The sequence below is a fragment of the Electrona antarctica genome (genome assembly GCF_951216825.1).
Source record: "Electrona antarctica genome assembly, chromosome: 5".
Classification (NCBI taxonomy): domain Eukaryota; kingdom Metazoa; phylum Chordata; class Actinopteri; order Myctophiformes; family Myctophidae; genus Electrona; species Electrona antarctica.
Window position 1 is genome coordinate 30,858,880 of NC_136810.1, and position 13,572 is coordinate 30,872,451.

The 13,572-nt window shown below is 42.4% G+C and overlaps 1 protein-coding gene across 6 annotated transcripts in view; it reads left to right on the plus strand.

The window, feature by feature from the left end:
* trim44 (tripartite motif containing 44) overlaps window positions 1–13,572 on the plus strand; it is a 71,436-nt gene that overhangs the window by 11,677 nt on the left and 46,187 nt on the right. For 2 of the 6 annotated variants that reach the window (XM_079500686.1, XM_079500684.1), the window contains exons 2-3: window positions 4,630–5,331; window positions 7,533–7,610. In XM_079500686.1, coding sequence (XP_079356812.1) covers window positions 4,669–5,331; window positions 7,533–7,610 — 741 coding nt within the window. In that variant the 5' untranslated portion in view covers window positions 4,630–4,668. Of the gene's footprint in view, window positions 1–1,347; window positions 1,715–2,002; window positions 2,186–4,629; window positions 5,332–7,532; window positions 7,611–13,572 lie in introns of those variants that run through there. The other 4 variants (XM_079500685.1, XM_079500688.1, XM_079500683.1 and 1 more) reach the window with 4 other exon arrangements.

A 13,572-nucleotide genomic window follows, 5' to 3' on the forward strand; every position in this document is an offset into this window, starting at 1 on the left:
CGCCATTGGACTGCAGGGCACTGGCCCCATGAAGTGACGGAGTTATCGTAACTATAAAAACGGGCCTGTGTGAAAAAAGTGTTGTGCTGAGATCAATATCCTGTGTGTGTGTGTGTGTGTGTATACATAGGCCTATAGGTAATCTCGGAAACTGCTGGACTGCATGGTCAGCACCAACATTTTGAAATTAGCCTCATGGTGATGCAAACCGGGCCACTTTACATTTTGACCCCTAAGTCTTGAACTGCAGGTCGTACAATCAAAATGATCATAAACGTGGAGTCCTTGGATCATGATGCAACTTCACATATAGGCCATGCCAGAGGGGCCATGCCTATTTCCGGCTTTTACATTTTCATCAAAACACTTTTTATTACTAGGCTACTACATATTTTGTCCAAAACTCACACAAATCACTACACGTTATCTCTGTAGTCATGTGATACAAACATCATTAAAAAAATATATTTTCCATTCCAATAGAAGAAAGACTCACTTCACACTTCAAATGCAAAGATAACATTTAATGGGGAAGAAATGCAATGTTATCCTTGCATTTGATGACAGCGAGGGAGTCTTTCTTCTATCTTGGTAGGCCCTCAGTATTCTCCAACGCCCCTGCCATTCTGCACGCTGCAGGTGTGCATAATATAAGTCTTGCTAATTTTTTTAATTTATTTTCATGTTGCAATATTTGGTCATAAAAGCAACAACCCTCGCAAGGCTGTCGTTACAGAAATTTCTGAAAAGCTCATGCCTAACAATTCCCCTTAGCTGTTCTAAAATCACTAATCCAAGGCCTATGGGCTTTATTGCTTTATTTACAACACAGCTTTGAATGCGGCTCAGCCAATCACAATCAAGGACCGGAACAATCCGTTATTATGCCAAAACACTTGCTTTTGTGTGATGCTCAGTCTCTGCAGTGAGGAGTTTATTTTCACTGCTCTCCCTCTCTAAAGTGGTTGGTAGCTTCAAGCTGGTAGCTAAGCCGGCAAAAATAAAATAAAAATGGCATTCATATTAAAATTGCTGTCCACAAGTAAAGCAATAGACATACAAGCGTGTGTGTGTGTGCGTGTGCGTGTGCGTGTGCGTGTGTGCGTGTGCGTGCGCGCGCGTGTGTGATTGCGTTCACACACGGGCAGATTAATGGGTTGATTGATTTGGGTTTGATTTGGGATTTGGGTTGACGCGTTCTGGGTTGATTTGGAGCCGATACATGCATCATTCCGTCTTTGCAACGTCATGTCGCTGGCTTCCTTTGACAATGAATGGTAGATTGCATCGTTTAATCTGCCCCGTGTGAACGCAACATCAGTGTGTGTGTGTGTGTGTGTGTCATTCCGTCGCGTCTCTCCGTCGCTCTCGGCGAAGCAGGAAGTGGGTTAAAAAAACACGCACGCAGGAGGAGAGAGCACAGGGAGGCAGAGCTGTGAGAACTGTATGGAAGCAGCTGCTGATGATGGTGATGATAACACGGAAGTGAAATTAATTACAGTGTCGTATCGGAGCGAGTCGTTGCTCAACTGCTCTGGTTTGAAGTGAAAGTAGAGCAGCAGAAATAAAAACAGTAGCTTACTAGCTGGCGGTGCTAAGGAAGTGTTAGCATCACAGCTAGCTGCGTCGCAACAACAAACCATAACAGAGAGGGATAAGAAGAGAACAGAGAGTAGCAAGCCAGCGAGCACACACTGGAGTGAGTTACACACTGGTAAGTGTGTTTGTGTGTGTGTGTGTGTGTGTGTGTGTGTGTGAGAGAGAGTGAGAGAGAGGAAGGGGGTTCTCTGCATTAAAGTAGTTATTCTGCTGGTGGTTTGTGTCAGCAGGAGACAATACACACAACTCAGGAGAGGAAGGCCCCAAGGAGAGAGAGAGAGAGAGGAAACGGCGATTGAAATGGAGACTGTAGGGGGGTTTGTTTGTGTGTATGTGTGTGTATAGACTCTCACTTTATGTAGGTAGGTTGGACCCACGGGGCGAGGAGGCTGGCGAAAGCCAAAAAGGAAGGAAGCATTACAAAGGTCACCACAGGCCAGGCCTGACAACGCTCAGTGAGAGTCGGATAGCAGACAGAGAAGAGAGAGATAGTGTTTGTTTGGTTGGTCACGCCGAGGGTTGTTGGTGATGAAAGCAGTTTCCTGTTGTTCGCTTGTTTGATGAAAGGACCAGAGCTAGATGAATGGTATGTTTAGAGTAGACACATTACTTACAATTGAGGATGTATGTATGTATGTATGTATGTATGTATGTATGTATGTATGTATGTATGTATGCAATATGCATGCATGCCTTGTGAGCCAGCCTCTGTTCAATGACTCACTCAATATAACTTATACATATGCACGATATAGCATGAAGAATAAAAGTGCTCCCCCCAATAAAGTCCCGGGCAATTGCACGCACAAAGGAGCTGGAGCACTTTAGACTTTAGAGTTATATTATCCTGACTGTATCTGGTGTCACAAGGGTTTTGCTGCCCCTTTACGAGACTAGTGGTAGTGGCCTGTTCTGAGTTTGTGCGGATTGGAGGAACAGTGTGTGTGCCTGTGAACCCGCTCTTCTCCCTGCTGGTGGCTTGGTGCTGAACTGTAAAGGTACATCAGAGGTCTGATGAAGGGCCGTTGAGGCTACAAACATCACTTGCTATGGTGGAAGCCAACACACTTTGGAGCATGAGCCAGTGTGCAGACTTTTTTTTATTTTATATGTGGACTTCTGTCCTGCACCTGTCACTTTATTGTTTGTTCACATATATAAGTGATCCATGAATGTTTGGGGGTATGTTTTGAGTTTATTTATAAACTCAAACATACCCCCGACTCTATTCCCAAACCTTTTACAATTACTTTCTCCATCAAATACAGAGGTACTATACTAGGGCCAGTGCATAGGGAGGAGTTTCACTCAGAACAGGTTATTCTGGTTGCCATTTTCTGCCAGTAGGCAGATAGTAGGCTATAGTAGTAGGCTGCAGTGCTAGGCTATATGTAAGGTACAGTACAAAAAAATAAATAAAATAAAACTGAATAAATATAATAATAATAATAATTGCTATTATTGTAATGATGTAACAGTTTTTTTTGGTATGGAAAAAAATTGATTAAACCTTTTATGATGTATTGGGTTAATCAGATTGTGTAAGGTTAGCACTTAGCAGATCAAAATAAGCAACAAAAACTTTTACTTACAACCACACACCATTCACAACAATTCCAAGGGGAATACTATTACTGGTGAGGGCCTGTGCCCACTTTAGGAGAAAGGAAGTGTATGTATACAATTTCATGGCATTGGCAAAACTATTAATGCATAACCTTTTATTATTATCTTTGGTTTTGGTTGCCCTTTCAGCAAGGGCAATGATTACAGAGTTAGTGGTGTTTGTAATTGCACTAGGTCTTCTTTATCTTTGACCGTTGCCCCTATTCTATGGTATATTACCGGTATTACTATTTCAGGGATATCAAAGCTGAAACCTGTCCTGAAATGATTAATACGTGCTTAAGGGCTTTATAATTTATCATATAAAGGCTTGAAATTGTGAAAATGTAACTTCTGCAACATTTTTATTTTTATTTTTCAGTCAAACAAACCTGTCTGTACATTCTCAGTATGTGTCTTATGAGCTATTGAGCTTACAGTAGGCATGCTGTATGTAGGCAATTATAGGTGCTCATGTGGTGTGGAGATGGTTTACTCATTGTCACGGTAACCGGTACCGTCGTCCATAATCCATCTCGCACTATTTTCTTTCCACCGACCTCACGCCGACCGCTCGGTGCGGCGGTTCTTGTATTCTTTTGTTTTACTGAGAGTAAAGGTCCCCACACACCGAGCGCGTTTTTCGGATTTCTAGCGGCGTTTCTCCATCGGTTTTCCGAAAAACGCGTCCAGTGTGCAACCACCTTAAGGTTAGAAATAAGTTTAGGGTTAGGCATAGTTTTACTGGGTGGGGTTAAGTTTAGGAATACGGTTAGGTTTTGGCACCGTTATACTGAGGTTATTAGGAATAAGGTTAGGTAAGGTTTAACCGTTTAAGCATAATTTACTTGGGTTACTATAGGAATACCAGGCTCAGAGCAGTTCCGCCGGATGTACGCCTGGTGCGAGTTGGTAAAAGGGTAACTTTGTTGGTATTCATTGGCACAATCTACTGAAGATGTCGCTGAGCTCTCCTGTGCTGACATTCCAGCTCTTTCTATGCAATCTTAACCCATTGAGACCTGGAACGCATCCATGTCACGTTAGCGTTTAACCACATTAACCATTAATCAGTGTCATTCTGGTGTTTATTCTCCCTTCATGCTCGCTGTCTTTCCTCAAATATGTCTTTCAAAAACGGCAGCACTCGTGGTGAATTCTGGCCCTTCTGAACAAAAGTCTAGCCAAATCACGTTACCGAGTGATTGAAAGAGGAAGCACAATATAAATTGACTCTTGTCCAGAACTCTCTTGTATTTCATGGAGGCTTAGCGCAGAAGAACATTTCATATTGCATCCTATCCTGTTTTTAAGGCTTTTAACTGTTTTATTACTTGTACTTACAGTTGTTTTTATTTAATCAATTAAAAATAATCTAAATCGGTCAAAACTATTTATAACTGGTTCTCTACCTTTATCTTACAGGGCTTACTCATCTGAACCCCGCAGTCACCACCTGCTACCATGAGTGGTCTTGGGAAACCCTGGGACAGACGGATGCAGCCGATGGAAGAGCTTCCGCAGATGGATGGGTCATGTGACGCATGCGAGCCTGACGAGGCCCAGCCAGCCACACAGATGTGCCGTACCTGCAGCTTTGCTTTCTGCACACTCCATGGCACGGCACACGGCAGCAGCACACGCCACCCATTATCGCCGTATAGTCGAGAGGAGCCGCCGCCGCCGGCTCGGAGGCTGGACCGTGATGAGATCATGGCTGGACGGGTTGAGTTTGAGGCCCGGGCAGCAGGGAGGATGATGAAAATAGAGAATTTCATTGGAGACCACATAGCAGTGCTTGGGGAGATGATCCATCTGGCGGGGGATGCTATTGTGGAGAGGGTTGGATTGATTGGAGAAAGACCCGGCATAGAGGCACAGAATGGTCTGGATGGCGAAGGTGCGATGGCTGAGGGCGCAGAGGCAGGCGAGGAGGCTGTGGCTGCACCAGAGCGAGGGAAGAAAGATACCGTGACTGTGGAGAGACTGCGATGCACAGAGCACGGACAGGAAGGCTCCCTGTACTGTAAGGCAGATGAGAAGATCATTTGTGTGGTGTGTGCTGTGCAGGGGGACCACCGCGAGCATGAGATCATCACTCTGCATGAAGCTTATCTCTGGCAAAAGGTGAGAGTCGCACATTGATGACATGACTAGTTTATATGGATGAACTCACCAGGCACCAATTGTGCCTTTTGACACCCTATTTCCATGTTTCTCCACATCGATGGTGCCTTTTTACGTCTTTTTTTTTATATAAATTGATTACGGTTCACAACTGTGTCCTGTACACGCTCATAACACTATGGTTCCGGTGTGGTAAAAAAAAAAGAAGAAAAAAACAGAAATGAAAATTCTTACAGTTTATGCTGTCTATGGGGACGCAGTTTTTAGAATCTTAATCTCAGATTCTTCTTTTGGGGTCAAAACAAGCTTGATTTGCGGCTCATTTCTTGGTTACAAATAGTATGTTTTGCGTGGATTACATTTTTACTTCCCGATTTTCGGTTTCTGAGTGAAACGGCTTTCAGAATTAGATCCTTCGCCTATTAAATGACTGGATGGCGCCCTGAGCCCACCACCATATGGCGCTGTTTGCGGTAAATGAGTTAAGTGTCACATTATCCCCCCTACTGCATGTGATCATTATAGTACAATGCATAGCATCCACACCGTAATCACAACATCCCCTATCCGGTTTGCATTTACTATGCTGTATATACAGTAGCTGTATGCCAATAGCTGTAGGCTCGGTAGACTTTTAAGTCAACATACCAGGGCCCCAGGATGAGCTCAGTGTAATGTTTTAAACATAACCATCTAGCGTTGACATCATATGAAATTCATGTCGGGCACATGAATAATTTGTTTGGCTACTGTGAAAGAATAGGCATTAATAGAAATGTGATGCACATATTCCAGTGTCCCTTTGGCTTTGTATCAAAAATTGTTTCATGATCTCTATTCCCCACGTATTATTCTTGTTTGTATGGGTGTGTTTAACATAGGTTCACTGAGTCTCCATCCAGTGGCATTGCAATCGGTACAGCAGCCCCGGATAACATGCAGAATGGGAGATTTACCCGGCCTGAGCAGTGAGCACCAGCCTCAGTGTCGGCTTGTGATGTTATTGCTTTCCCATTTAGAGTGAGATGTTATCAACACACTGATGAGCGCATTAGAATTATGTCACTGTGTAGAATTAGCAGGGAATGACTGTGATAAGATCAGGGTTCTTGTCTAAATTGTAATACTTTCAACAATCAAAGCTTTACCGAGTGTACAATGTCGCCTCAATACTCAGTCTTTGTCAATAGCTTGTCTGAAAAGACTGAGAAACCGAAAGCTGTGCATGTAGAAGTGATAAATGGATTTAAGAGCGTTAGCTAGCACAGCATTTACAAACTGTAAGCTATGCACTTTGTTATAGTAGTAATGACCTAAGTGGTTTAGTGGAATGGTTACTCTTACTGTAATTTCTAGAGTACAATCCTCTGCAGAGCCATGCCACAGCTCTTTTCAATTGTGATTTATATACATCTAAACGCGGTGCATTTCTCAAGCTTACGCATACACAATGGCAACTTGTGTGAACAGAGAAAAGGAGGGTCAAAGCACACAGTCACAAGACACAATATTTAGAGTCCAGAGAGACTCTTGGACAAAAGGAACCATTCTGATGGCAACTTTCTGTTGCCTAGAACAGTGATTCTCAAACTTTTCAAAATAATCATATTTGAAATGCCCCCCCCCCCCCCCCCCCCACCCCCTCTGACAAGCACTTGGAATTGTACGAGTTGAAGCATTACATTTAGTTTGACTTGGTTCGGTTTTGGTTCAATAAATATTGTGAAAATAGCCGATCTACACGCCACACAAGCACGTACTGTAGATCGGCTATTTTCACAATTTCTCCCTCTTTCGTAGGTAGTAATATTTGACAGTTTGGACTTAAATTAGCTGACCATGTTTTCATTTATACTATAGTTTTATTTATTGAATATTTTGAAGTATCTAACTATAAATGCGCCACGTCTCTGTCTGCGTGCGTGTGTGTGTGTGTGTGTGTAATGCACGTAACTCGACCCACCGACTTGAAATTCAGAAAACAATGTTGCACATTACGCAAATCATCTGGGGACCCCCAGGGGGCTAGCTAGGTACAATTCATTATCATTGTTTTGTTTATTACAACAATTTCATTGCTAAAATTTTTAACTTCTAACCAGAAATGGGTCATTATAAAATGAAAAAGGACAAATTATAGCTGTAATTCATGTGCATACTATGTTTTAGTATATCATTGTCTGTTTTGTTTGCTCCATCAGAACAGGGAAGGCTATGACCTGCTGGGCTGCACACGGCGAATGTCTGAGAAGATGAAGACTAAGTGGACCAATCCTGAGGTAAATCCAATTAGAGGTGCAACCGGTTATCCAACTAATCAATGTAATCATCACATTTAAATCAACGATTTTACCGTAATACAAAGTATAAAATTGAGCTTAATGGTTAACCCATTAAAACCATGAAACCTGTGTTATTTCAGATTTTACATTAAATTAAAAAAAATCTTTGAAGCGTGATAACTACTTATTTAGAAGGCATTTGTAGAATTGGCCTCAGCCAGGTCTTAATGGATTAATCAGTCTCATCGATTTAGTCAATTATAAAATTCTATTAGTATTAGAACCCAATTTCATGGATACAGAAACCTGAGTTTGAGTGTGTTGCAGTCAAGACTAGGGTTGTTTTGCATGTAGCTTCTATTAAAGGTAGGGTTAGTGATAATTTCTGGTTAAAACAAAATGTTTTTAGTTTAAAGCATAAAAGCATTATATTGTGAATCATAATCATTGCCATAGAAGAGCGTTTGTTTAGTAACATGGGTCTCTCCAGATCTTTAATAAACAGAAAATACATTTTCAGCTGTGTTATCAACTTAACATTTATAGTGTTTCAGTTCCATTTTTTTCTGTCTGTCTGTCTCTCCTAATTGGATAAAATAAGTATCCCGACCTGAAAATATGTTTTCTGTTTACTAAAGAGCTGGAGAGACAAGGAGACTTGTAGACATATGTAGCAATGCGAGCTATTTATCACTTATTTGAACTAAAGCATAATCACTTACCCTACACCTTTAGTGTCGCTTTCTCACCCTTTTCGCTGATCTTAAGCTAATGTTAAGTATTTAATATCTTCATAATCATCTGAATAGGCATGCTAGGGTTCATGTGGTTAAGCAGTTTGGTCATCACAGAAAAATAAATCAAGCCTAGTTATCATATACCAGAGAGAGCCATAACATAGGAGGACAGATTAGCCATTAATCATTGTAATTCAGTTGGCAGAGGAGTAAGCACTACAGTGGCATGACACACACACACACACACACACACACACACACACACACACACACACACACACACACACACACACACACACACTCTCTGCAGGAGGGAAGACACAGCAGTCTGGATTGAGATAGAGGGATTAGGAAGAGATTATGTCAAAGAGTTGGGAAGTATACACAGTGAGAGACAATTATTTCAATCCATATACTTGAATTCTTTCTGCCCCATTCAATACACTCTGGCTTTCATCAAAGATATATAATTCCAGCCGAAGCTTTGGATTGATGGCATTGTATTGTGTGATTACTGAGTCATTTCATTTCAGGCTTCAGCTGGTGTCTGTTGTGGTTTGCATTGGCGCCTGTGTGCTGACTCACATTTTCAAACTGACACAGTGATTTGAGTTTCATAAAATATGAAGTGGAGTTAGAATGCTGTAGCACTCTTATTCAACAACTATAAATGCACCAAGTCTCTGCGTGTGTAAGTACGTACGTCTGTACAATACATGATGCAAGTTGGAAATGCAAGTCCCACCCAGATATGTCTGTGTCCCTTTTATGCCCATATTATGGAGTTCTTTGTCAGGCATGTCCAAATATGGAGTCTATGCAGACGAATGATGTCAGAACAGGCCAGCTCCATAGTAGGTCAGTGCCCATGGGCACTGTGGAGGCTCCAACGGGCACCGCTGTAGTTATACAAATAGTATGAATACAAAACATATTCAAACTGCAATGAGGGCCTATGGATGAAGGAAGGATTTTCTACACATGTACACTGTGCCTTTCTAGCTCACTAGTTCAAGGTAGTGTCCCTGGTAGGTAGCTCCCCCAAAAACAATTCAAACCCAGTTTTCAATATAGGTAAAAAACATTGGATATAGCCTAGTTATATTTCAAAAGGCTTAGTGGCAGTAGTGCCACTGACCACACTGTGGCTGTGTCCTGTGTATAGAATGTAACAAAGAGCTGTGAGGGTCATGACATGTCTAAGTGGATTCACAGCACCGTCTACGGTGGCTGCACCTGCTCTTATGCAAGCGTCCCTCAGCACCAACCCTGCTCCGCTGTGCTCTGCCACTCTAGTAGTGTAACCATGCGTGCGTGTACCAGAGAAGCATCGGGATTAGGGGAGTGCCGCTCCAGAGACATGACCTGTGGCAGCTTGGCATAATGTAGAAGGTTAATTTGAACCTATCAGCTAGAGGTAATACCATTATTGGCAGCCACCGCCACACCCCAGCTTACGGCCCCTATCATACTGAAATATCAATGCTGCCCCCGAGCCTTCCTAGACCTTTTGTCTCACGCCACCACACCGGGGAGGTGTAGCGTGTTCGGAGAAAACCACTAACCTAGTCACTCGCAGGGCTTTGTGTCAAAAACCATTATGAGAATTTGTCGGCGTATCCTCTCTGCTCTCTCAAATGTCAGCAGCTCTTATTATGCATGAGCGGTGGCCACTAGAGTGACCGCTTCTAGCATGGAAAGTGTGTGTGTGTGTGTGTGTGTGTGTGTGTGTGTGTGTGTGTGTGTGTGTGTGTGTGTGTGTGTGTGTGTGTGTGTGTGTGTGTGTGTGTGTGTGTGTGTGTGTGTGTGTGTGTGTGTGTGTGTGTGTGTGTGTGTGTGTGTGTGTGTGTGTGTGTGTGTGTGTGTGTGTGTGTGTGAGAGAGAGTTGGAACTTTAGATAAGCTTCAAGGGAATAAAAGCAGGAGGTCTGTTTTTGTACATGTGCACGGTTGCTTTTATTGTGCACACACTCCAGTGTGGTTTGTTGTGTACCCTAGTACATTGTGTGTCTCTCTGTGTGCATCTTAAAGTGTAAGACCACTTTTTTTTTAGGGTTGTGTAGTTACCTTGCCATGATGTAACTCCAAATGTGGACAAGAAATTCAATTAGTGATTAGAAATTGATAATTTAATAATAATAATTTGAGTACGTAAACAAACACAAACAAAGTTGATTCAGACAATATACAGTAGACTATAGAGCATCACAAACTCATGTGGTTTTATTTTTTCATAAAAATGTTAACTTCCTGTTGATTTTACTATTTGAAGATCTGGATCCAGTCCGGGTTTTCTACCTAATAAAATGGACAAATCAACAGGAAGTAAAAATTTGTATGAAAAAATAAAACCACATGAGTTTTGGTGATGCTTTATATTGTCTGAATCAACTTTGTTTGTGTTTGTTTACGTACAGTACTAAAAGAGTGACTTTGAGAGCTGTTATAGCATACAATGTAAGTCAACGAGGAGCATATTTTGAATTATCAATTTCTAATCACTGGAGCAATTATTTTTTATTTCTTGTCCACATTTGGAGTTACATCATGGCAAGGTAACTACACAACCCAAACCTAAAAAAAAGTGGTCTTACCCTTTAAGGGGTGAGCCGATGGGAAGGTTTAACCCCTAGTTGGTGTTTACTTATTAAAAACTTCGGTGCTTAATTATGCACGTTGCCTAACTTGCCTCAGGTGTGAGGATTTTAATCTCTGAGCTCATATCCCTGTTATCCACAGGGGGATAGAACATATAGAAGAAGACAGTACTGAGACTATACATATTAAAGGGACACTTCACCCTTTTTGCTAAAAGATATATGTTAATGACGTTTAGGAGCTTTAGAACACTTTCCTGGGGGTCTTTATGTGTGTAATATGTGGTTTTAGATATTTTAGATTGTAGCAGTGAGCCCAGTGTCTCTGATGTCATGGACACTGGGTTCACTTACTTCCTGGACTACATGTTGTCTCAGTAAGACAGCCCTCCCCCTATCCACAAGGAGGAGCAGTGTACCAAAGTAGTATGGGAATTGTAGTCCAGGAAGGAAGTGAACACAGTGTCCATGACATCAGAGACACTGGGCTCACTGCTACAATCTAAAATATCTAAAACCACATATTACACACATAAAGACCCCCAGGAAAGTGTTCTAAAGCTTCTAAACGTCATTAACATATATTTTTTTGCAAAAAGGGTGAAGTGTCCCTTTAATAGGAGACCAGAGAGGAGTGCATGCGGGGGACCAGGAAAGATGTCTGTCATTCAGCTAGTAGGCAAGACTTGCCAACACTTGAATACTCCTCAGAGTTTGAAACATTGTGTGTAGTATGTAGTAGCCTCCAACCATGGTGGCAGCGGGGGAGTCTGCATGTCATTGTTGTCATGTCGGGCAGAAACCTCTTATCTCCATATTTGAACTTGGTATGTTTTCTCGTAAATGAATGCGCTACTTCATCATAGTGTTGTTAAACATTGTGTTGCATCGTGGCGCGTTGTGCATATCTGATATTTTTTGAAAAAGAAAGTGGTTTTGGACATACAAGGTTTCCACTTTGACGATATTAACTTTTTACTCATATTTAATTTACTCACGTCCTGCTGCACATAATGTCGGCTATGGCACACTGCCTATGGGGCTGCTGGCTGGCTGCAGGACAGGTACAGAGTAGACTAGAGGGACGGCAGTCTGACGGATCTGATGAACTCAACGTCAGCCCTCAGACACACACACACACACACACACGCACGCCCGCACATACACGCGGCACACAAATGTACCTACTTTTGTGAGATAATACTTTTAATTAACTTTCTCCGTTTCCTTTTTTGCGTTGGGGCCTGAACTGGAGAATCTGATTGTGAGATATGCAAGAGAGAGAGGGTGCCAAATGGATGAAAGTGTTCATTTGGAACAGGTCCACTACTTCCAGGGGCAGGCAGTTCAAACCCATTTGCTCTTAATGTTCCATTAATGCTTTTCAGCATTCTTCTTTTTAAAAACATCACATAAAACGGAGCCACTAACTAAGCAGCAGGCCAGGCACTGTTTGGGCAGTGATAACGTTTCACAGAAAGTTTAAAAGCTTGGGTTATTTTGAGTTCTCCCGTGTATTTTTTATTGATTTTACAGCAGGGCCAAGGTGCCAAGCTGCCTGGAACGTGGTTTGTATGTACAGTATCGTATGTATGTATACCGTATGTCTTGTCTCGTCAAAAGTCAACCAACCGCAGCTCATGTCAGTACATGCATGGCATCACAGAACAGAAACACCTCCAGTCATAAACAAAAGTGTAACCTTTGAAGTGTGAAAGTTGGATCAAAGTTTAAAATATTGGCATGTAGAAACACATTTTTAGTTTATTTATAGTAATTGGGTATTTACTGTATATTATTTGAAGTATTTAACCCTAGATCACTAAACATGGGTTTTCACCCGGACAAGTGTGTGTGTGTGTGTGTGTGTGTGTGTGTGTGTGTGTGTGTGTGTGTGTGTGTGTGTGTGTGTGTGTGTGTGTGTGTGTGTGTGTGTGTGTGTGTGTGTGTGTGTGTGTGTGTGTGTGTGTGTGTGTGTGTGTGTGTGTGTGTGTGTGTGTGTGTGTGTGTGTGTGTGTGTGTGTGTGTGTGTGTGTGTGTGTGTGTGTGTGTGTGTGTGTGTGTGTGTGTGTGTGTAATCCACGTAACTTGAGAACCATTCGCCCCACCGACTTCAAATTTGACACACGCGTTCCACCCAGTGCAGTGTCCGGTGTCGAGTCGGTCGGACGCACGGTTGTCCAGAACCGCACAAAAGGCCTCTTCCCGGGCTCTGGACAGGGCCCCTTCCCAGGGTTCATATATGGAGTTGGCTTGTTCCGACATCACAACACTCCATATTTGGGCATGCCTGACACAGAACTCCATATATAGGAATAAAGGGACACAGAGCGACAGATACAGAAAACTCCATATATGGGCGTAAAAGGGACACAGACAGATGGGTGGAACGGGTACTCCGACACGGGTACAATGGGTATTGCATAGCCGAGTGAGGCATGGATCTCCACTGACTCGGTGCTCTACAGCCGTGCAGCGGTTAAGTTTTTGTAATTTTCATAATGTTGCTGGTGAGTGGGTCTTTCAGTAACTTCATGCTCAGTGACATCATAAAAGCCCACATCCCTGTTTTTTTCTACAGGCAGGTGTTAGGGTGAATTTCACCTGTGTTTAGTGATAGTGATAG